Genomic DNA, 23,741 nt, shown 5'->3' with positions numbered 1-23,741 from the left:
ACAGTGTCAAGTAGAATCCCAAAGCACACACATCACCGCTTTTCATACAAGCCTGAGACAAAAGATGTTCCAAGAAACTTTTCAGCAGTGCGCTGGAAATCATTATGTAACTGGGAAATCCATTAAGAATGCAAGTTCCTTTGAAGCATTTCCACAAGGACGGGATAAATCAAGTAGAGAATTTTTAAATGGTCTGCTTTATTGTCACCCAGAAGGAATGCCATATGAACCAAAGCTGGAGATGCATCCATCACTTCTCCAACAGCTGAGCACAGAAATTAATAAGCTCTGTCTCTAAAGGAAGCAATCAAAGCAAAACCCAAACAAAACAAATAGAAAAACCAAACACACACACACAAAAAAAACAACAACAACAACAACAAAAAAAAAAACCCAAAACAAACCCCCAACATCTCCCTTCTCTCAAATTTTTAGAAAAAAGTTAAGGGTTAAACCTGTGAAGGTGATGACAGTATCAGGGGAATCTAGTAAGTCATGCTAACAGCTCTTGATTTGCAACAAAAGCCTCAGAAGTAACTTTGACCACAACAAAAGGGCTAATACATCATGAGAGAATGATAAAAACCAAGGTCACACAGGAACACTATACTTTTTGCTGTCTCTATTCAGAGCAATAAAACTATCTAGGCAACTGGACAATAATAATACAAAATTCCTACCTAATTCAGAAAGGATAAGCACAGAAAATTTTGTCAATTGAAATGTCAATTATCTATTTAGCTCCCAAGATGGTTGAACTTGGTCTGATGTGAAACAATTTCATAGCACCATCTTCTGCCATTTAACTGCGATTGTAATGAAAAAGATGACAGATTTATTTTCTTTCTCTACTGAAAACAAAAAGCAACCAACCAAAGCTTCTTTTTCTTGAAACAAAATCTCCAGTTTGTTGGCATCCAAGCCTACCTGCACATCTATCTTTCCCTGAGCTGCTGCTTTTACTCTATTGCAGCCACAGTTCATTAAGATGAAATGTGTTCTGCTGAAGCTGCCTCATCAGTAAGTATTGCTGAAGCAATTTAGTAATGATCTTAATGCACAGTGCTGGATTTTTATAGCCATCTCAATTGGCTATTAAAATACAGCACTGCACTTTGAAATTGCTACTGCACCACTTCAGAAATAGTTAGCATGATGAAGCTGCAAAAAAGCAATGTTCATATCAGTGGAAACCTTACTCTTTGTGAATGATTTCTGGAAAATGATACTTAAAATCTACTATGAGATTAGATGTTCATTTTGCACATGAACGCGGGATTCTTCAGACCTGCTTGGAGAGTTCTTAAGAACTTAATGGTTCCAAGGGGAAAACAGACAAAATATGTGCATATAATATTGCTGCACAGTCTTCCCAGACATGTTGTTTACTTCTTTACTGCTAATGGAAAATGACATTTAAAAAGAAAAGGGGAAAATCATAGTTATCATGAAAATATAAAAGATTTCAAGCAAGTAATATTCTACAGCTCACAGGATATCTCTAGTTTTAGGTGAGACAAGCAGCCAGAAGGAAGGATTTTGAATTCCCTTTGAAATTATCCTTTCTAATTTGGAAATCAATATCTTTAATTACTGACTACTAATCTCCAAAGATGGTTGAATTAGGTCAAGGTAAAGATATAAACTACCACTCTTACCACACCAGGCACTAGCAACGCAAATGTGTCAAAATATGGCTGGAAAACAGCAGGGGCTTTTGTAGCACTTCTATCATGGTGCTTTCTAATTTTATGATTTTCAAGAGAATACAATTTTTATGTGATAAACTATCAGATACTCACACATTCTTACATTAGACAATCCTACCCTGAAGCGCAGCCATGCTTTTAGTGATGTTAACTTATAAATGATGCTTTAAGCTGCTATCTTAAAACTGAAAACTATGTATGAGTGTTTGATGAAGCACTTTCTGCTAATTGGAGGAAATACAAGTTCCTTCAGGCAAAGACATTTCACAAAAAATGGTATTTTATTTTCAATTGTGGTGGCATTCTATTTACTTGATGTAAGTGATACGGTTACAGTAATATGGAGTGAAGCATTTAAATTAGAGTTGAGAACCAAAACAATTTGTTAGACCCAGACTTGAGAAAGTTTGCCTGCTTCCCCATTTTTATATGTTTCTGTCTTTTAAGTCGCCCCATTTTGCTCTGTTTCAGATAAGGATTCACAGAGCACAGAAGGAAGAGAGCATTGAAAATCAGAAGTAAATTCACAGCTCATAGAATCACAAGACCAAAATTCTTCAAAGACCATATGAAAAGGTTCTGTTCAAAATATGAAAAAATTATTTTGCTGAAAAAAACTTTGGATCTTACAAAACATTTCTTAATTTTTTAATTAAGAAAATATCTCATAACTTGCCATAAGACCTCCTATTCCCATATGCTAAAGTTTGCTATGGCATATTTAGTGTCTCTTAAAGTAGAGAAAACAGATCATTGAAGTAGTAGGAGCAATAGCTGCAATCAAAAAAAAATTTTAAAAAAATGTACCATCATCAGTCTGGAGCAAGCACTTGCAATCAATTATCAAAGTCAGCACTTGCAATCAATTATCAAACAGCAAGGTCTGAAGGATCCCACTGTTCTCTGAAATTGGGAAATAAATATTTGGGGGTCTTTGTTTGCAAAAAGCCCCTTCTTTCATTTTAAGTGCTGTAGCTATTACCTGAGATAAAAAGGTAACTTTTGGCTTTGCTTTCCTAAGTAAAAGTCGTAGGTTTCCTCCTTTCCTTACTGAAAGCAGAACTTCAAAAAAATTTTTTTAAACGAACCCTCTATTCTACCATTCTGAATTGAATTCATTTTTTCTAGCAGACATTTTGAAATACGCATAATTGGACTGTACTTTTGTGACTATCTCAGTTGTCACTGCAAGCTAGGATACTATCTGTGCAACAGAACACACAAGATATTTCCAATAAAGACATCAATCAAAACTAAAAAAGTCTATTCTTATGAAAAAAGAAGCACGTACCTCTAGGAAACTACAGACAGTAAAGGACTAGAGGACATTTCAGCAACAATCCAAGATAAATCTACAGTGAAATCATACCTTATATTGATGGTGAAAAATCTCTGCATCTTCTCAAGAAAATCTCATAACTTATCAGAGAGTTAAAAAATACAATTTTTAAACCATACTGATTCTTTTCTTAGTATCATAATAAAGCTTCATTACTGTCCACTGACTTTATTCAGTGTCATCAAGAATAAAACAAATGGTTACAGGAAAAGAAAATCTACCATGTGCCACAGAGTCGCTTCAGTTCGGCACAGAACACCATGAAATGGGAACTCTGGAACTGGTTATGCCCAGTGACGTAGTCTAACATTTAGACAGATATACATAACTCTAAAAATAAATGTGCATTATGCCCTTTATATTAATCTCATTTTATTTTTGCATATTTTATTGAGATGTTTGGTTTAGGAGCTAAGTCTTTGCTGATTAAGAAATTTAAGATAAGAAAGATAGTCGTCCAGAGGGAGCTATAGAATGGGGCTGAACAGTGCTTAAGAGATGCATTAATTTTTAATCTGAAGCCCCAAAATATAATCACGCTCCAAATGGACTAAAAGTTTTGATATGGCCCTAATTCTGAGAGCAGAAACAGTGAGAATTAAGTGCCCCTAAACATGTTTTAGTGCCCAAAGCAGTGTGGGGTGGACCTCTTGAGAACATGCCACTGGATCAATTCATCAGGAATGAGCAAAAAACATGCTTTTAGAAATCCAAAAGTGTCAGAGCTGCTGGTCTATCCTGACCCTTTTCATCTAAAACTTCATGAACAGAAGGGCAGCTTCAGTCATTGCAGAAAGACCTTGACATGGCTCAAGCACTCTAACGATAGGCATTATTATCATGAAGGGTGTGGGAAAGTAATCCTCTTTCTCTGACTTTATAGTCAAACCACCAGACTATCCAGATAACAAAATTAACTGTCCTTTATATTTTGGGGTGGGTTTTTTTGGTGTTTTTAAGTCTGACATTTCTCCTCTGAAGCGTCCTGGCATTCAGCTGTTCCGCTCCACATACCCTGAACTTCATTTCTGCAGTTTTTATGTCTTCTAAGACACCACATTTCCTACAGAAGTGAGGTCAAAAGTTTATTATCTGATCCACCACTGCTGTAGTTACAAGAATCCTTGTTTTCTACTCTTTTTTTTCCTCCCTTCTGGTACATTATATCAGAGCTTAAATTATCAGCTAGGTAGGCAAGTAGGTAAGTAATATTTTACATGACCTCTGTGTTTACCCAAGTCTCTGACTGCCAGAAATTTTCTACAATGGTCAAAATAAATTTTTCTGCTGATTATTTAGAAGTGAAATAAAAAAAAAAATCAAGTTTAATTTCTACCACTTGTGCATCAGCATACTAATTCTGCTCCACTATATTACTCAATGCTTCTGGGTTTAATAAAAGTATATCTGGAGTGTGACAGGACAGCATGAAAATCTTGAGGTCAGTGGAACTACTTTGGTTTAAAATCTTCCAGTCAAATGCAATGAAATGGTACTGAGCACTGCAACCCCTGAACAGTGACTGAAGTTCACAATTCACTGCCCATAAACAGTTATTTGCAGGGTCTTACAGGAAGCTAATGCACAAGTTATACTACAACGCCAGACAGCACCATTAAATTGCTTTGTTTTGAATGCCTGCATTTTGCTCCCCAGGAACAAACACTGCAGCGTGTGCAATCCATTCTCATTGCTGCTAGTCTTGTTTCAATACACAAGAAAGGCATATTACTTAATGACAGGATTTTTAGTAGTGGCTAAATCCCAATGATTTAAATAAGAAAGCTGCAAGTGTGTTTTTTCTCTGTTACAGCTGTCAGCCACTGTAGGGATGCTGGCTGCTAGAATCTGCAGCGCCCTGGGAGTGGCTGAAACAAAACATCTACTGTTGGCCACTCAATCCTTTGCAAAGCCATGCAGTGAATTCTGTGCCTGACTTAAGAGACATGCAAGAGGCATACAAAAGGAAATCTCCCAAGCACATGAAAAAGAGGAAGAGCCTGCAAGGATGACAGTTAGCAATGACCTTCAAAACACAGGCTACTGCTATCTGCCATCAGGTGTGTCAAAGTGATGTTCAGCTTTAAATGCCTACACAGCTGCAGCTCTCTTTGAACCTTTGATTTTCCTATTACACAATCTATTTGTGTCTTTGTTTACCTCTTCTCACCCCAGAAATAAAAATAAAGGGTTACAGGTTTAGCACATATGACGTTGCGAGAGCCTTTTTGTAAAGCAACAGGAACAACTGCATGGGGAATCTGTATTCTGAAGGGATCTCCTGGCAGCACACGGGCATGCCCTTCCCCCATCACATGCCCAAAGCCATCACCAGACAATTCTTATTTAATATCTGACATCTAAAAAACATCCACCAAATTAATCAATGTCTTTTATATGGTGGTTGCCAGCTGCAAAAATTAATGCCCATTAAAAAAACCCAAGTAGCCTCTGTGGACTAATAATTTATAAAAGCCATCATCCTGAATATCTCAGATGAAATTAAAAGGACCTCTACATATAAAGCCTTGCAAATTTCCTTCTTTACCAACTTCAAATGCTGAAAGATATAATCTACTACATACAGACAGGCAAAGCTAGGGATCTCTGAGTTTACCTGGCATTATGGAAGCCAAGACTTGCTTTCATGTGGTAAATTCTCAGGGCACTAAGAAACGAACTCAGTAAACGCTAGGTTATATACTGACAGGGATAGGAAAAGAATTGAGAAGACATTTGCTACTCTGAGTTTGGTATGGAACAACCTTCTTGTCTAAAAAGCAGATTTACTTTCTTTGTTAATTTTGTGAGTAGGAAAGAAGGAATGATGTGGCAGCTACCACGCTGGTTTTCAGATCCTGCTCTGGACATCAAAACATCCCAATTTCACTCTGAGAAGTAAGAAACACTGTTTATATAAATACTAAGTGCTTCTACGTTGCATAGCAATGGTGTGAAAGACCAGTTCACAGATAAATCACTTGAAATATGAGGAGATAAGCATCAGAGAGTGACAACAGCAGTCGCAGGTTTTATTCTCAACTTCTGCTAAGTGTTTGATGCCCTCTAAACAGATAAATTTTTCACGGAAGATTTTGAAAAAGAAAAAAAAAATGAAAATGCTCTAGATATCAAAAATAATATTGATAAGGTTTTCATCGCAACCATAAATTATTTTCTTAATTTTGCTTCTTTATCTGTGGAATACAGAAAGCCTAATAGAACATGCTTTCTTACTGCCTGAATTATGAAGGTAAACCCTTGGCTTTTGCAGAGAACTAGCCCATCAGCTTATGTTTTATCCAAGTTTCCAGCTAACTTGTTTCCATAAAAGTGAAAATATTAAAAAAAATATTCAACTTAACAATAAAATTCATTATTTATAGCATTTATCTGTAGTAAACTTCATGTAAGACTGTAGGTGCAAAATCATATTTTCAGCAGTAAGCAGGAAAAGTTCTTTAGCTTGACCTAAAAGGCACTTTTTTTGGTATCTATTCTGTTTTATGAAAATATCTGCAAAAAGAAATAGTTTCAGGCATACACTCAAAACAAACACAATGCAAACCCATTATTAGATAATGATTGCCTCTCTTGTCCGTTTCCACAATGTAGCAAAAATTTGGTCATGGTGAATAATTTTTACTGTTTCATCACAGCCAGAAAGGACATGTTAATTTTAGTTTCTTTAACCTTAGGTCTCTCAAAATGACTATCATATCACACACTTAGTTTAATTCCGTATCTTTAAAAACACTGCCTGCACTTCTACCCTGAATTCACATGCATACAAAATACCATTAGAAATGCTTTTCTATTAGAAAAACAATCCATCATTGTAATTGACCACAAGAATCCAGACTTTTGGGGATTTACCATCAAATATATGTTTAAATATATCTTACTCTTCTCCAAGAGCAGAGCATAATGAACACACTGCAGTGTCGAAGGGTGCACTGTTTTCAGTGTTGCATCATCTTTGTTGAGTATTAGAGATCAATCTCAACAATACGTCTCACTATATTAAACATACTTCACTGCTGGTATAAAAACCCTATGGAGAAGCATACTGTAATATTCACATGAGGGGACATGTAAGGGAGAACACTGGAAAACCTTCAGATTATTCACCATGGATAAAACAGAGAGAGTTATCTCATGTGCATTGCAGATATAAAAGATACATGCAAATGTCTTCATTACATCTATATGTATCTATCTATCTAGATATCAAAGACCTGCTTATGAAATAGCTATTATGGATTAAAAAAAAGATAAATTAACTGCTGTTCATTCTAATCACATGTACTGTGAAATGCATTTTCTTTGTCCAGAAATTAGCTATGAAGAAAAATGCTTCTAGAAAGGAATTTGGCTTTTTGTTCTGTAACCAGAAAGTTCTATTGGACGCAACAAAGCCCATTTAGACTAGTGAAGGTTTTGTGCTAGATTCCCACATAATTTTGCTGAAGAATAAAATAAAATAAAATAAAATAAAATAAAATAAAATAAAATAAAATAAAGTTCTTCTATGGATCTAGGTAAGTTGATATTCTTGTCTTCATGTTCCAAAGATAACTAGAAAAAATCATCATGAAAGTAGAGAGGGTAAGCTGGATAACCAAAAAGCCTTCTAAACAGAGGAAGAATTCAGAAACTCCATGTTCAACAGCACCTTAAATGAAAGTCAAAGGTTGGAGAAGACGAACTTCATAGGTAGTATATGCGCTGCCACATAGTATCTCTGTGTCTCTTTAAAAGGTAAGGAGACATCTCTGCAGTAAACACCAAACCAATCAAACCACACCTACTGGAACTCCCTTATATTTCAGGAGACGTAACCATGAATTCAAATTCTACCAGCCTAAATGAAGTCCATTTCAGTATTTGACAGGGTCAACCAGTTGGCAAATCAACAAGGTCAGATGCAATTTAAGCCACCAGAGAGGCTAAACGCCAGGTTTAAAACAGATGTCTTTGAATTTCCTCATCTACCTTTCGGTCCTTTGAACAACTTGATCTCTACGACGGTCTCCAGTATAGGTCTCCTTCTGCGGACGTACAAGCGCACTATGGAGCCGGCCTCCTTCAGGGCCTCCACGGCTTTGCTGTGAGACACCTCTGACACGTCAACCTCGTTCACGCGAAGGATGCAGTCGTTGACCCTATGGGGAAGACAAAGAGACACAGGTATTAAATGCGTCAGCTGTTACTTTGGACCAAACAATGTTTTTGTCAACGGTGCTGTAAAATGAAGAATACTTCACTGGGAATCACAAGAATCGTGGAATATACTGAGCTGGAAGGAACCCACAAGGATCATCAAGTCCAAGTCTGCCAGATGACAGACTTAATGCAGTGTGTTATAAAAGCAGTGAGACTCAGTCCTTCCAAAAGACATATCTGATTCAAACCCTATCACCCACACCTACCATTTTCCTTCATAAATTGGGGTTACATGCACTATAGTGACAGAAATCAGTAATAGCTTTTCTTTAGACTCCATGAAAACACTTTTGACTACACAATATTAATTTGCTCTAAAACACTCATGCTGCATGCTATTATTATGGACCATAGTAACATCAACTACAGTTGCTCTTAAGGAAATCTCATAGTGTGATACGAAAGCTGTCATAGTAAAAGTACTGTCCTATAAAAAGCAGACAATTTAAAAGAGAATGCTTGATGCTAAATAATTTACTCAAGTTAAATTCTTTATGTTTTCAACACTGGCTGTAGACTTCAAGATCTGCTGTATGGTAATCACATTTTGTTTTTATTTGAATTAAAATAAAATTCCTTCATGGTTTTACTTTGAGCATTTACTGCAGTATCTGAGGATGAACATATAATCACCCTCAACGTCCTGGTTAGATAGAGCTGCATTCTCCTTATCTGACAGATTTGTCCTAGTTGGAAAGAAAATCTACAACTTAAGAGCAGTAAAATCCATTTCCAAAGCAACAGGCTAATGAGTTAACTACTGGGCCATCCTTTCTTTGCAAATGACGACAAGTGAAAAGAGCAAATTCCAAAGAACTAGATTAATTGAGATCCTACTGATCTTGTTCAGTACATTTGTTGTGAGACGCCTCTAAGTATTTTGGGTACAGAAGAAAAAGGCATATTCTAAACAAATGTGTTCTTAATGTCTGAAAGGACAATCAGTGAAGCAAATATGGGTTGCTTAAAATATTCCCATTTCTGCTATGTTTCAATACATAAAAATAAACTATCAAATGTTACTCTTAACAACAAAAGAACACTTGATCTAGACATTGATTAGGAGTTTTAGCACATGGAGGGAGAATGAAAATTTACCTGTTTATCAGAACTCTTAGAATTTAGAATGGTTTTTGTCATGTTCTTGTGCTGCTGCTTTTGTTTAAAACAAACCCAAATCAAAACGACAAAAAGAACACAGTTATTTAAAACCGGTCAGACTTGGAAAGGACACAAAGCTGATGCTTCCCTTTTGAGAAAAAGGACTATATCACAAAGTTTCCAGCTATCATTCGAAGGTCAGGTTTGGTGGTTAATTCCAGTGCCAGAAGTTTCCCATGGTTGGGAGGGGCTTTAAGCAACTTGGCCTAATGGAAAGTGTCACTTCTCAAGGCTGGGAATGATGGAACAAAAGGATCTTTAAGGTCCCTTCCAACCCAAACCAAATGATGCTACTATGATTCTATGCCTTTCTACACCTGTAGGCTTTTTTTCTCCCTCTTAAGGAGGTTAATTTTTCATTTTTAATAAATAAATACAATATCCAAGAACATACATGCACGTGCTGCAACAATAGGAACCTAAAAGGATAACTATAAAAAAAAGTCAGTAAACCCAGTTTAAGAAAATTCTTTCAGATTATTAAGTGCATCGTCTTGCCTTTTAGGGATAAAATTATTTTGCCCTTGCAGCAGCTCTCCAATGCATTTTCCTGGCTTTATATACACATGCCAAGTATATGGCAAAATTGTATTTTTGTGATTTCTTTTCCCATTTATTGGTGGATAGGCCCTATACCTGTTAGTTTTAGATGGTGCCAGGCCTGTGCCCAGGGGAAGATCTGCCTCATAATCCAAGATAACACAAGTCCAACAGAAGAGATCCTAGTAGTTTCACTAATACATACAGTAGTTGTATTGTCATATAATCATGTAATCAGAGAAAGGTTTGGGTTGGGAGGGACCTCATACATCTTGGTTTTTTGTGCTGCCCAGGGCACATTGCCAGGTCATGTCGAGCTTCTCATCCATCTGTTGTTCTCCTCAGGCCTGCTCTCAAATATTATGCACACACCTAAATTTATTCAGGTCTGTAAAATTCCCCACACAGGTAACAAATTAGAATGAGTTAGGCAGCTTCTCATATGGCACACTGGCTCACCTAAGTTTTTTAACATAATGGATTTATTCTACAGATTTTTTTTAGTACAAATTCGGTATGAAGGACTCCAGATAGTTAAATACAGAATACATCCAAACCAGTTACAACTGAAAGAAGAACTATGAGAGATCCTTTGTTAAGGGGGAAGATCAGGGAGTCAGGTTTACTGATACTTGTTGCTATCTTCAAAGCAGATAAGGGCTTGTATTAAGGAAAAACACTGTATTTTTAAGGGCTTAAACTTCACTACGTTAATCTTAGTTTGATTTTTTACCGTTTTCAAGAAACTGTGCAAACATCTTTGAGAAGCCGATAAACGCTTCAGTCAACTTGCAAGTAAAGAAGACAAGTACAGTCCTTAGGCACTTACTGGACATATAGTAGGTGACAACTGGTAATGATCATTCTGTTCCCTTGTTCTGTGCAATATGGTGCCTTGGAGGGAAACCCAGAGCAGCACAGTGTGGCAGCTAAGAGCCCCAGAAGACCAAATGGTCCTGCCAACACACATTAGCCCACTTGCAGCTCCGTAACAAAGCTAACTGGAACCAACTGTAGACTCAAGAACAAGGGAATAATCTGTACTCTGTGGATCGACATCATGACACTAAATCCTGTAGTAATTCACAGGTCTTAGTTATCATCCAGACACCTCCAGCTAAGTCATATTAGTGGGACAATGCTGCTTTTTAAAAGCAGAGTTACCATGCTTTCCATTGCAGCATGGCCAGCATTCATAGATTCTTTCCAACCAAAGCTAACTGGTTTTATTTAGTTGCCTCCTCAGAAAAAACCAATCTCATATGAACTTTATTTATTCTTCAGTCAGAGCATAAAAATTAAGATTAAAATACTTATAATGGGACAATGAGTGCAAAACTATGGAATATATCAGGTAGATACATATACCTCCATGTATCAGTATGGAGATATCAGATAGGCTACAAAAGTAAGACAAAGAAACACTAAATTTCCTCTTTATCCTTTGCTCCTTTGTCCAGTCTTTTTAGCCTGTTTCCCTACAAAGGTGTTGATATTTTCTTTCTTCCAGAACTCACAGAATACAGCACCTTAAGTAAGAACATAAGATTCTATAATGAAAACTGAAAGGATTATGATCTTTTGTTCAAGAAGTCAGCAAATAATTATAATTACATTATCTGACCCTAAGATAGCATGTCTAGTCCATTAGCTAGAGAAGGATGACTCTCCCCTACTTTTTAATTCTATACACACCCTTCCTATCTCATAATAACTAGAATTTACAGCACATTGGGTAAAAAATTGGTACTGGTTCCTATAACTTCCTTCCAAGAGAAATAATATTTTTTTTAATTTCCACTAAGAATTCAGAATAAGGAATATCATATTTACTACAGAAGTCTTCACATCTGTCTGAAAAATCAGAGAATAAAGAGCTACCACTAAATGCCAACGATATGCACGCACCTTAGGGCACAGTTTCGTAATGTATAATGATCCTTAGAGAAATGATCCAATTTCTGTAGAAAATTCATGTATACTCTTAGACTCCTTCCTGGCATTGTAAAGTACTGTAAAACTACTTCTATGTCTGTTTCAAAAAATAAAGAGATATAACTTATCAGCAGAAGAAAATTCCTGTCTGTCTCTGAAAGGTGGAGAATAACTGGTGCTTATAAAAATGTCTGATGAAGGTAACAGCCAATCCTAACTCAAAATTTGACACTTATGTGATTTAAAATAAAATTCCAAAGATCTCATGGTTACTACTGAAAATATTACTTGATAAAACTTATGATGGGGGGGTTGTAACTTACATGACACAGCAGAATTAGAACTGAACTTAATAATAATTTGAAATCCTAGGATTTATATTGATTTAAAAATATATGGAAATACTGGAGCAATAAAATTGTAAGCCAAACTGTATTTAACATGAAGGCATTATTTGAAGTATTGAATATAACCTATGCTTCTAACAAGAACAGATTTTTCTTTAGTTCTGAAGAAAATAAATAAGGACTAAACCCACAATGTTTCATTTCTGAGAGAAAAACATCATCCTTCAAACCTCTGAATCAATGGCACTAATCTACTGCAATGAAATTATTTCAATAAAATACAAGCTTTTCCCCAATAATGCTGGCACGGTGCCATCCCAACTCTTTGTGCGCAACCTCCACCAGGTTCTTCTTTCATAGTCTAAAAACGTAGGATTAAAACCTCACCTGCATCCCACTTCCTTTGTCTCCTGCTTACAGTCTAAATAAGCTTTCCAGAGGAGAGTCTACACCTTCTTGGCCCATCTCAAACAGGGACTAGCCCTCATTGCAGCCCCCAGGCATACTCAGCATAAACACTGGATAACCAAACAAAGCAGTCTCCTGCCTGTTCCTGGCTGCACTCGCCCTTGCAACAAGTCTTCAGAAGCGAGTGCTGAAAGGCAAACACCTCAACCAAGCACAAAGGCAGCTGTGTGTGTGCAAAGACAGGAACAAAACTCTTGCAAAGTATTTCCCTCAGTAGATCCACCTGGGCAGATGGTTTCTGCCCCTGCACTGGCAAACCAGTTTCAGTGTGTTGGCCCCGGGAGCCCAAAGGCTAGTGGATGGCTGTGCTAGCAAGTCTGAAAAGCAGGGTGTGCTTGCTCAAGCTTAGTGCAGTGCTTCTGCAGCCTCACAGCTCATCCCAGCAACTGGAATGATTATCATCCCAGAGACTGAATTTAAAAACAACAACAACAACAACCAAAAAAAAAACCCCAAACAAACCACCACACCAAACCAAACAACCCCAAAACAATACCTCTCATAAAAGGTTTCTCATCTAAGAATGTGTGAAGATTTTACTACAATATAATGGAAACTCAATCTGCCTATAGCACACCACCTGTGTTCAGCCCACAGCCCCCAAACCCCACAAGGTTTTTGGGCACCTGAAATTGTGTTGGTTATCTCCACAGTCCACTCCTTTGAATTTTTTCAGTATCTGGGTGTAGAAAATAGCCACTTACCCTTCCAAGTGAAAGTGATCTCTAATGGATTCCTGCATAAATGGCAGGTGAAAGATGGGGAAGAACATCAGCAAAAGTACAGACCCAGCTCTAGATCAGGGCAGTCCCAGTCACTTTTCTCATTCCCATATCCAGGAACACGCCAGCACAAAGTCCTGCTTCTTGTCCTCCCAAAGTTTGCATGAGAAATAAAACTGTACAAATGAAATTCCTCCTTTGAATACCTGGAGTCTAGTGATAAGTTTTGGAGGTAAAAGTGCTTTCTATAATGCAGTCAGGAATTTCAGATCACATCCAGTGAGGCTGTAGGTCCTACCACCATAATCTGCAGGCGCCCCAGCAGAAGACTTTGAGCTTTATTTCACTTCCAAAACAGAGATTGGAGCTCAAATTGTCAGGAAATAAGTCAGATCTCATGAAATACCTCTCAATTTCAGAATATTTTATTGCCTGAAATGACTGTGTTTCCATACCCTGTTAGAGACATGACCTTGCTGAGACCTGAGACAAAACCAGCCACAGAATTGTCATAAGGCATTTACATTGCTTGTCCTTTGCTACTGCTGTAGTTATCCACAGATCTTTTTCTTTTTTTTTTTTTTTAAACAGGCTCTTAATGAAATCCCAGTGTATTTATTAAAGGGTTTGCATAACAGTCACTGAATTTTAAACCCAACTGACTGACTACAACAGTAAAAATATTAGCAGAGCACTTCTTTATCATATACATCATCTCTTTATCCCTCTCCTTGTGTTTCATTTATGACTCTAAGTTCTATTTTTGAAGTCGTAAGTCAGAAACAGACGGCATACTGCACTATATAATTAGGAATGGAAAAGTCCCTGCAGCCTTTAGACTCTTAGAAGAAAATATATTTAGAAGCTTGAATATGTTCCTATTCACAGTTTCAATGGAGGATGCATCAGCATTTCCTTTTTTATTAATCTCTCTCCTTTTTTTTTTTTCTTAAAGGCCTTAAAACTCAGCTGTAAGACTACATTCCAGACACAAAATTGGCTAAAAAGCAGTTTATTTATTATTTAAAGAACTTTGGATCCTTCCTGCATTCTGCTCTGTTCCTGAGAACTTCCTGGACAAAGCTAGGACACCCACTGAATTAACCCTTTCTGTCACCCCAAAGAGATTCTTTTCTCCTTTTAGGTGGAATGTTTTTGAATGCCTTTATCACAGGGTGTCTGTTTTGGGGAGTATTATATATATATATATACATACATATATATATATATAAAATATAATATATACTGACCCCAAAGACACATCATACTAAATCAAAACTGGCACAGTGAAATCCCATGCAGAGACATCCAAGTCAGCTCAGACACTGACACAGTAGATCTAGAGTAGAAATCCAGCCAGATCAATATCTTCTATATGTATACAGCAAATTACCACAGGTAAATGGCAATATTAATGCAGCTCTGCAATACTGAGCTCATTTAGCACTACCTTGATATGCAGTGACTGACATCAAGAGGGGCCATTAGTGGCTCTCAACAGGAACAGAAACAGAAAAGAGAGCAGGCACAAACCTTTAGTGCAAAACCCTGTGCAGGAGATTAAAGCCTTGGCCCCTGGTAGCAGGATTGCTGCAGGCACACACTGAGGCAGCAAGGCAAGACCTGCACTGAGCTGCCCTGCTGAACCTTCTGACCACATGCCTACTGAACACAGTGGCTGCCACAGAGATCCAGCCCTTGGCCCAATGGGAACATGGGAAGAATGATCCAGCTGTAGGGAAGTTCAGAGCTAAAAATGTGTGGAATAAGGTGTTCGCTCATGTAAAAGATAAAAGCTACACGGAGTGATAAACCAGACCAGGGCTCCATCTAGTCTGGGGTTTCTTTCCAACTGTGGCCTTTAGCAGATGGTAAAGGAAAACTATTAATACAACTTTTTACCCAGAATACATTTTCAGCTGCTGGACTTTCCTAAGCCAAAAGTACTTTTTTCTTTTTTTCTTTTAATATCCCTGGATAATTTTTTTTTTACACAAAAAAATTTAAACCTTTTTCAAAACTAATAAACCCAACATCCCCAGTATTTTCCATCAATGAATCTCTCAGCTTTGCTACCAGTTAAAAAATTCTCCTTGTGGTTATTTCAACCTGCTGTTTATTAGTTTCATTTGATATTCCCAAATCTTTTTGTTGGGAGAGCAGACATAGGTTCCCTGGTCATCATAATCTCTGACATATGACACCTCATTTTTCATAGTAAAAGGCCTTGCTAGACAAGTTCTTCAAGCCAAAGGCATATAGCTGAACTACTGGTAACACTGATTTAACTTCAGAGATGGAAACACCACCCATCTTTCTATACATCTGAGTGCCTCTTGGCTGTAACACCTACATATTTACAACTGAACTCTGAAATAAAATGGAAATTTAAGGTCAATTTTTTTCTTGTGATCCTTTTTTCTTGACAAAAATTACATTGGTTTATGCTGAACAAATTTTCCAGTTAAGAAAAAAAAAATAAAAATTAAGAATTCAATCTAATAGGCTCTGACTGAAAACAAAATTGAATGAACTAAAAGATCAGGGAGTCAGAGAAACAAAAATCAAAACAACAATCTGCTGTCTCCAATGTCATCTCAGAAAAACACTTTCACGGCCTCTGTTTCCATCACTGAACCTGCTGCACATTGTATAACATAAAGCTCTCCTTCGATTACAGCCATTACTCAGGGGAGCATCTTTAATACCAAAATGTCAGAAGTTCTGCCTGCTGCTTTGACTTGACAAAATCCTTACATACATTACAGAAATTTACAAGAGCACATAGTGACAGGCCAAGGGGGTAATGGCTTTAAACTGAAAGAGGGTAGATATAGATTAGCTATTGAGAAGATCCTTTGGAGGCACCATTTACCGTAAGGGTGGTGAGGTACAGGCTGCCAGAGAAGCCGTGCATGTCCACACCTGGAAATGTTCAAGGCTAGGTTGCATGGGGCTGGTCTAGCGAAGGTGTCCCTGTCCATGGCAGGGGGCTTGGAACTAGAGGATCTTTGGACCTTCCAACCCAAACTATTCAATGATTCCATGTGATGAAGTCTAACAACCATAGTTGTTATGGCTCTTAGAGTTCATCACACAGAACATTACCCAGAGTTGTTATGTTGTATGGACCTGCATACAACCAATGTATCCGGGTCCATGTAAGACTGCTGCTGAGCAGTCCTCAGGGCGCCCCTAAAGAGGAGATCCTGGTCCACAGACTCTATTTGGCTTTCAAAACACCACACTCACTGCAAGGCTGCTGTAAACCAAGTAACCTTTACTTGTCTTTGAGGAAGTGCAAAAACTTTGAGGGGAAAGAATAAAATACACTGATTTCACAGCCCCTACAGTTTAGTGGTCTGACTACTCCCCTGGAAGCTGGAGCCTCATGCTCCTCAGAGAGAGAGGGCAGTGAATGCAGGTTCCCCTGGAAGGTGATTTTGCCACTACTTTTGTGAATGAAGGCAGCCCTGATTTGCTCTTTTCCTTTAGCACTCAAAAGCAATTTGGATCTAATTTTGGACCAAAAAAAAGTTTGCTCAGCTTCAGTATAATATTCTCAAGTCTTCTCAGACCTGGAATTTGAAGATAGCAAAATTTATGCAGTGATGCATCCCAGCACTCCATTGAGAAATGATCGCAAGGGCAATGGAGACTTAAAAAATAGGTTATTTAAATTATTATAAGTCAAATAAAGAAACAGTGTAATTTAAATATGTTGACACATGCACTGAAAACTTTTTAAAATGTACTGCTGCCAAATGCACTGAGTATTTGTATTTAAAATTATTGATTTAAGAAAAAAAAAACCCACTTGGGAAGGAGATTCAAGGCAATTTTTAGCTCTAAGAATGAATTTGCTGCCACAATGTCAGAACTAATACCGTGCAATGAGCATTCATATAATTGAAGAAACTTCAGCTTCAAATAATAATAATTCTTTTGAAAATTATGACAATAAGAGTGTCACATTATTGATTTCTAATCCAATATTAATTTTGAAATTTGATACAATATTGACTTGGTATTATTTCAAATCTACTCATAATGACAGAATGCAAGATGGTCAATAATATTCAAGTGCTAAAAATGGCAGTAAATTCTAAATTAGCTCCAAATGTAATTCTCTAAATCCTCACCTTTAGGAAAAAAAACCAAAAACAACAAACCAACCCATGCAGATAAAATTTCTCATATATCTACTTGATGATTGAGCCAACAACAATACCAAAAAGGAATGCCATTCTTTCTGTGTCTGATAAAAATCAGAGAGGTTAAAAATATTTCACATACAAGCCCCGTGAAGCGCAAGGAGAGGAGCAAAAGCCCACTCAGTCTGATGCCTCCCAGAAGAGCTGCATCTCCAAGTGCACTCTTTGAGCATGGGGAGTAATTATTAACTAATGGTAGCTCATCTCACAGGGTGTAGCTATATGGGCTTGAGGGAGGAGCAGCTGACACCCATTCACTTTGCACACAGACTCAGGCATAAACTTCGAGAATATAAGTCAAGTTTAAGTGCATCTGCAACAGGAGGACCTCTTCTTTCATCATTTATTTTCCTTTATCACAAACATCCTGAAAGCAGAATGAGATCCTGTCACTGTCTAATGATTCTGGAGGTACAGATGTTCTAAATAATTTATAATGAAATGATTTTCTGTGCCATCAAGCTCTCAAATATTGCTTGGCCAGAATAACTCAAGGCAAATTAACTATCTTGCTAGGTAAGCCACACCTGTGATAATTTTGTACCGAGTTTATGATCCTACACTTCCCACATAACTCCTTTTAAAATGTCCTCTGCATAATTAGCATCCCTTTCAAACAGAGTTTGGGACTGCAATACACAAACATGCGTCAAGGTAAAGCTGCTGGGTTGGAAATGAACCAGACACACAAGTATAAAAGACAAATCAAAACAACTGTCCAAACATAAAATACCGTTTTGCACTTTGCAGACCTGATTCCCACCTCGGCTTACTGGAAATGAAGCACAGCTTTACTAAAAGCAAAAGATTTGCAGCAGTGCAGCAGCACAGACACAGGTGCAAGGAGACTCAGGCCGGCAGCTCCACCAGGTAACCCCTGCAGACACTGCCCAGCCGGCAGACACTGCCTGAATGCCTGGCCACACACTGCCCAGATTCCTGTCAGACACTGCCCCGGACACAGCCAGCAGCCCACAGTTGTGTTCAAATGTCTGTATCCAGTGCCAGGTTCACGGCAGCAAGGGGATGGCTGAGGAAGCAGACAGGGAAGCATGGGCAGGACGGGGCAGGAAGGGGAGGGGGCACGCAAAGGGTGGGCAGGATGCTGGGACTGGTATGGGCTCCCTTAGGGTTCTCTTAAATGGGCTCAAACTTGTATCAAACTGTCTTTATTAATCTCTTGCAAGATCTACAGGAACTAACGTTTACTTTTTCTATTCCCCCCTTCCCAAAATATTCTCCCACCCTGCATTTCTTCTCCCTCTATATTTCTCATCCACCTCCATCCTCAGTTTTGGTACCCTTCGCTCTTACCACATTTTTCCATTCCTCTGTCCGTTCTCTAACTCCCAAGTTATGCTCAGTCTCTCTGCGTCTCGTCTCCTGCCACTGCCATGAACGATGCTCTCCTTCGGAAACTACTCCTGCTAGCCACCGAGTGCTGGAACTCCCAGTACATCCAGCCCCTGCTGCCGGGTCGGCTCGATCCGGGCGGCTCTGGAAGCCTCTAATGGTGGCCAGAAGGAGAATTGCTGCTCCCAGGACAAGGAGTCATATCTGCCCGTCAACAGCTGAGGCCGGAGTGGAACAGCGGAGAGGCGAGGGATGAGCAGAGGGAGGTGTAGGTAGCTGTGGGGTGTTGTGAGAGGAAGGTGCTGGGATAAAGGAAAGGGAAAGAAAACAAATCTCTGTAAAGCCTGGGATGAATGAGGGCATCAGGAAGCAGCCAAACTCCTCCCAGCTGCGGGGCTGCTTGGCAGGTACTGGAAGCGCCGCGGGCCAGGCGCTGTAGGTGTGGCGGAGGGCAGGGACAACTCCGGCCTCGCAGCCCGGACTTACCCTGGAGCCCCCGGCTCCGGCTGTCCCCAGCGCCACGGCGGCCCCGACCCGGGAATGGCAGTGGCCCGGGCCAGGCTCCAGCCAGGGGACAGCCGAGGTGCTGCTTGGGACCGAGGTGTGCTTTGCCTGCCGAGAGCACTGAAACGCTCAGCTGCTCCTCAGCCCGAGTCAAAATCCTCCCAGCTGACACCAGCAGTGTCTGCAGCGCGTTCAGGTTTGTGCAGGAAAACCAGTTACGACAGATAACCCAGGAGGCAATCCCAGGTTCAGGAGTTTTACAAGTACTTTTCATCTGGGGCTCTCAAAGGGCTTTGCAAATATGGACTCGTTTTAGCTTCACAACAACCCCCGTGAGGCAAAGATAATGATCGCTGTATCCATTTTACAAATCGGGAAACTTGAGCACAAAAGAAGGAAAGATTGTTGCCAAAGATCAGGCCCAGCAAGTTGAGCACAGAACGAAGCAGCACTGCCATCCCTCTGCCTGCACCGACAAGCAGAAAACCCTCCCTCCTGCTTTGGTGTGATTGGAATAACTACTCCCAACGTAGGTGCAGCCTTTAGAAAGAACGGAGGAGGAGAAAACACGTTGTTCAAGTTCAGTAAGAAACTCCCCCAGCTTAGGAGCATCAGTACCGCTGGGTTGCACACAACACAGCTGCAACTCAGAGTGCAAACAGGGACCCCACAGAGAAAACACCAAAGCTTGCTGCTTGTGTTCCTGTGATTCAAAGTTACACACAGGACGGCATGACATAAGCAGCACACCCAAACAAAGTTCTCCTACATCTTACAAGTTTGATACTAAAACTCCCGTGTTGTAGAGAACCCCGTGCTCTAACAGCTGCAATAAAAGTGGAGTAAGGAATGTAACAATGATGAGGTACTGTCAGAAAATATGGCTTGGCTAAAGTCTGAGAGTCCAAATTCTTAATGCAAACCACAACCACGAGTTTTGACATAGTATGAATTGTCTCACTATGTACTGTGGTTTTGGCTGTCAGAAACAGAATGTTGATCAAGTTTTTTCTTAGAAGTTTTAAAATCAGATCTTTGCTGCTTAAAAGGAACTTTTATTTTTATTTTTTTTTTTTTTAGCAGTCACTCAATTCAGTTTCTTTTTGCTTCTAAAAATCTTATTTCAGGTTTTGTGGAAATTGTAAGATATGAAAAATTCAATAGCACCCCTGAGGATTACAGCTCAACAGGTGAGTCGTGAAATATTTTTTCTTTGACTAATACCAGAGTCCACAGAAAGCTGATGATTTCTAAGGTATGCAACCACAGAAAGCTTTTCACTCCCGATAAATTGTCACTGAGCTATTTAAACTCGTAACTGCAGTATCAGTGCAAACATGTTGAAGAAATAATGGATTTGGCTGCATGGTGCTGCTCTGCTACTGCAGCACTCCGGGGTGACTGTAATTCAGGCGGGATGGGTAATAAAGTAACTCTTTGGAGAGGAACCTGTTAACCAGTTCAGTACCACTGCATGAAATTTCTAGTGCAATGGGCACTACATAAGCTAGAGTCCTAGTACCATGCTAATTTGCTGAAGTGTTAGTCACAAGCAGTGGAATTCAATTAGTGGAAAACAGCTCAGAAATGTATGGGGAAGGTACTGATGCTTTGTGTTACAAAAGAAAACAGCTTTAAAAATGTTCAGCACTGATATCTATAAAGAGGTTCCTCAAATCCATCAGTTTCAAATATTACAATCCAGAGAGGTGCCTTTTATTACTCATTAACGTCTATTCTCTTTGTGTGAGAACTCAGCTGTTTAAACAAAGTTTTACCTTCTTTGTATATCATATAAGAATTTTTACAGCCTACCATCTTATTTCAAAAATAGGAAAAGCATAATATAAATAATATTAAGTAATACAGTATACAACAATTCAGAGACACACTAGGGATCTGCAATACTGAACAAAGAATGCAAACTTCAATTAGGAAAAAGAGAGAAAGAAGGATTCAGCCAAAGAAAAATAAAGTGGTGCAGGCAACAGAGAACAAAATTATGTGGTCAAATATTCCACTGATGATAAGACATAGAAGTTGTCAACTTAAAATGTGAGCTATGGTGAGACATGTTCAACTTTGAAAGTAACATTTGAAAATCAGATTTGGATTTTGTGACCTGCCTTTTTTCATGTAGATTGCCCGTGGTTAATCTTTTTTTTTTTCAATTTCACGGTAGCTCAAAAGAGATACACACAGCTACACAGACAGAGTTAATAAGATCAAACTTCCTAACACAAACCAGGACAGAGTGAACAGTCAATAATTCATGATCTAATTTATGACTGTCTGCAAAGCAAGCATGTTTTGCCTAATAGGGTGAATGCCTCTTTATTAACTTACTGCTAAATTATGTACTGAACTAATAGCATTGTCAGAGGCCTGTAAACAGTGCAGATATGAATCAGTGTTTTGTGGCAGCACCGTAATTATAACAACATCCTGGACAAGCCGTGTGCCATTGCAACGCGCATAGACCTGGTACTGATAGGCTTAGTACAAGATCAGAAGTTAACAGGGACCAAGGCAGCTAATCACAGAGCAGACACACTTCTGTTTTGATATATAAGGATGGTGGAATAAAGCCAGTTCCCCAGCTATATTAGAGGCACATGACACGCTTGTAAAGAACATGATCTCTCCTGGGAAGGGCTCTTCATGTTAATCTGAAAAGGCCCCATAGCATCATTCTCAATGTAGCTTTTGGCAAGCAATCTAGAGCTACAAAGGGACACCAACGGGCAACAACTGTGTGCCTGCTGCTGGAAAGATCTGGGCTTCAGACCTTTCCTCAGAGGCAAAGCACAGACCATGGGTGTGTCCATTATCTAACCAGCTCTCAGGTGGGAACTCACTTCTGCTTCCTCTCCCTTTCCTTCAAGTTTCTCAGGTAAACTGCACACAATACCAGTGTTTCTCAATTCCAGTTTTCAAGCATGAAATAGCAATTAAGTTAATAGCATGAAATCACAATTTTCCCTCTCTGTTTCATTTTAGTGAAAGACAGACTTATTTCAAAATTTGGATCAGAAGGCATTCTTCCCCCCCCCCCCCCCCCCAAATATCCATGAGAAAGGGTCTTCAGAGTTCCTCTCTTGCTACATATATCTAGCTAAATTTATAACCTTTGAAACTTCACAGCAGGTTAGTTGACAGCTGACGACAACACCAATCTGATTTGTTTAGAGCCTTTGCTGGTAGGCATTTAACTGGAGCCTTTAAGGCACAGAAATATGAGAGAAGGAATCACTACACTACTCCAAGCTTTCTGCCTGATTTACTGCATGACTGAAAGCAAGTTATTTTGCTTCTTGTCTCCTGCCATTAGCACATGTATAACGTTCCTTTCCTCACACCAAATCACTTTTGAGAGCTAAGGGTGGGAGGGAAATCCAGTGGGGAAAACTGACAGGGTGATGGTAGAACACCACGGCACATGCCTAAAAAATGCCGCAGCTTTACAATGCTAAACCTCCCAGCAAGCAGTGATTAAAGAAAAGGAAATATACATTAACTGAGGAAAGATGAACAATGCACAGCCTTAGAACTTTTTAACCTAAGATATTCAGCTAGATGGGGGTCCCAGTGCTGTTTCTGATTAGTCTCCAAAGGTAATTCTCAATTGATCTGATTTTCTCAACCTGTTTAAGTTCTCTTTACAAATGTCCACACTTTTAAGGAAAAGCAACTGATAGGTTCACAAATGGGAAGAGACTGGAAATTAGTTTCCTAGAAGAAAGAATGAATGAAACAACCACAGGTCTGGTCAGCTAACCAGGGCAATGTGCATCCTCCCAGGCACAACCAATCTCTTCCCTTGGACTCAGCCGTCGCATCAACTCTCTTTCCTCTTGATACAGGTCAGGTTTAAATACCAAAATAACCTCTGGTACAACATTAACCCTTGAAAGTCAAGCTCAAGACTGTCCATATCTGTCTCACAGTCCTGCAAATTAACTCATTCAGATTCCATCACATATGTAGTAACAGACTTTTGTAACACAGGTTCAGTAAGATTCCCCTGACCAAGTGATTGGTATAAAATGTAAGATTTAAATTCTTGTTCTATACAAGATTCTTCTATTTACTTTTTTAGATCCCAAGACCTTTTAAAACTCTTGTTTTCAAACTTGTCTTTTCAAGAAGGAAATCTGTATTTTTGATAGCAATACATAAGGAACTCAAATGACCCTCTCATTCCTGTAGAGCAAGAAAGCTTT

At 38.9% G+C, this 23,741-nt stretch overlaps 1 protein-coding gene across 6 annotated transcripts in view; it reads right to left on the bottom strand.

The window, feature by feature from the left end:
* The window catches only part of DLG2 (discs large MAGUK scaffold protein 2), a 986,088-nt gene that overhangs the window by 291,196 nt on the left and 671,151 nt on the right, over positions 1-23,741 (bottom strand). For all 6 annotated transcript variants that reach the window (XM_066341286.1, XM_066341281.1, XM_066341282.1 and 3 more), the window contains one exon: positions 8,044-8,213. In XM_066341286.1, the coding sequence (XP_066197383.1) occupies positions 8,044-8,213 (170 nt within the window). The remainder of the gene's footprint in view (positions 1-8,043; positions 8,214-23,741) is intronic.

The sequence above is a fragment of the Sylvia atricapilla genome, chromosome 2, assembly GCF_009819655.1.
Source record: "Sylvia atricapilla isolate bSylAtr1 chromosome 2, bSylAtr1.pri, whole genome shotgun sequence".
Classification (NCBI taxonomy): Eukaryota; Metazoa; Chordata; class Aves; order Passeriformes; family Sylviidae; genus Sylvia; species Sylvia atricapilla.
The sequence above is the reverse complement of the archived record's forward strand: the minus strand, read 5'-3'. Positions and strand labels throughout refer to the sequence as shown.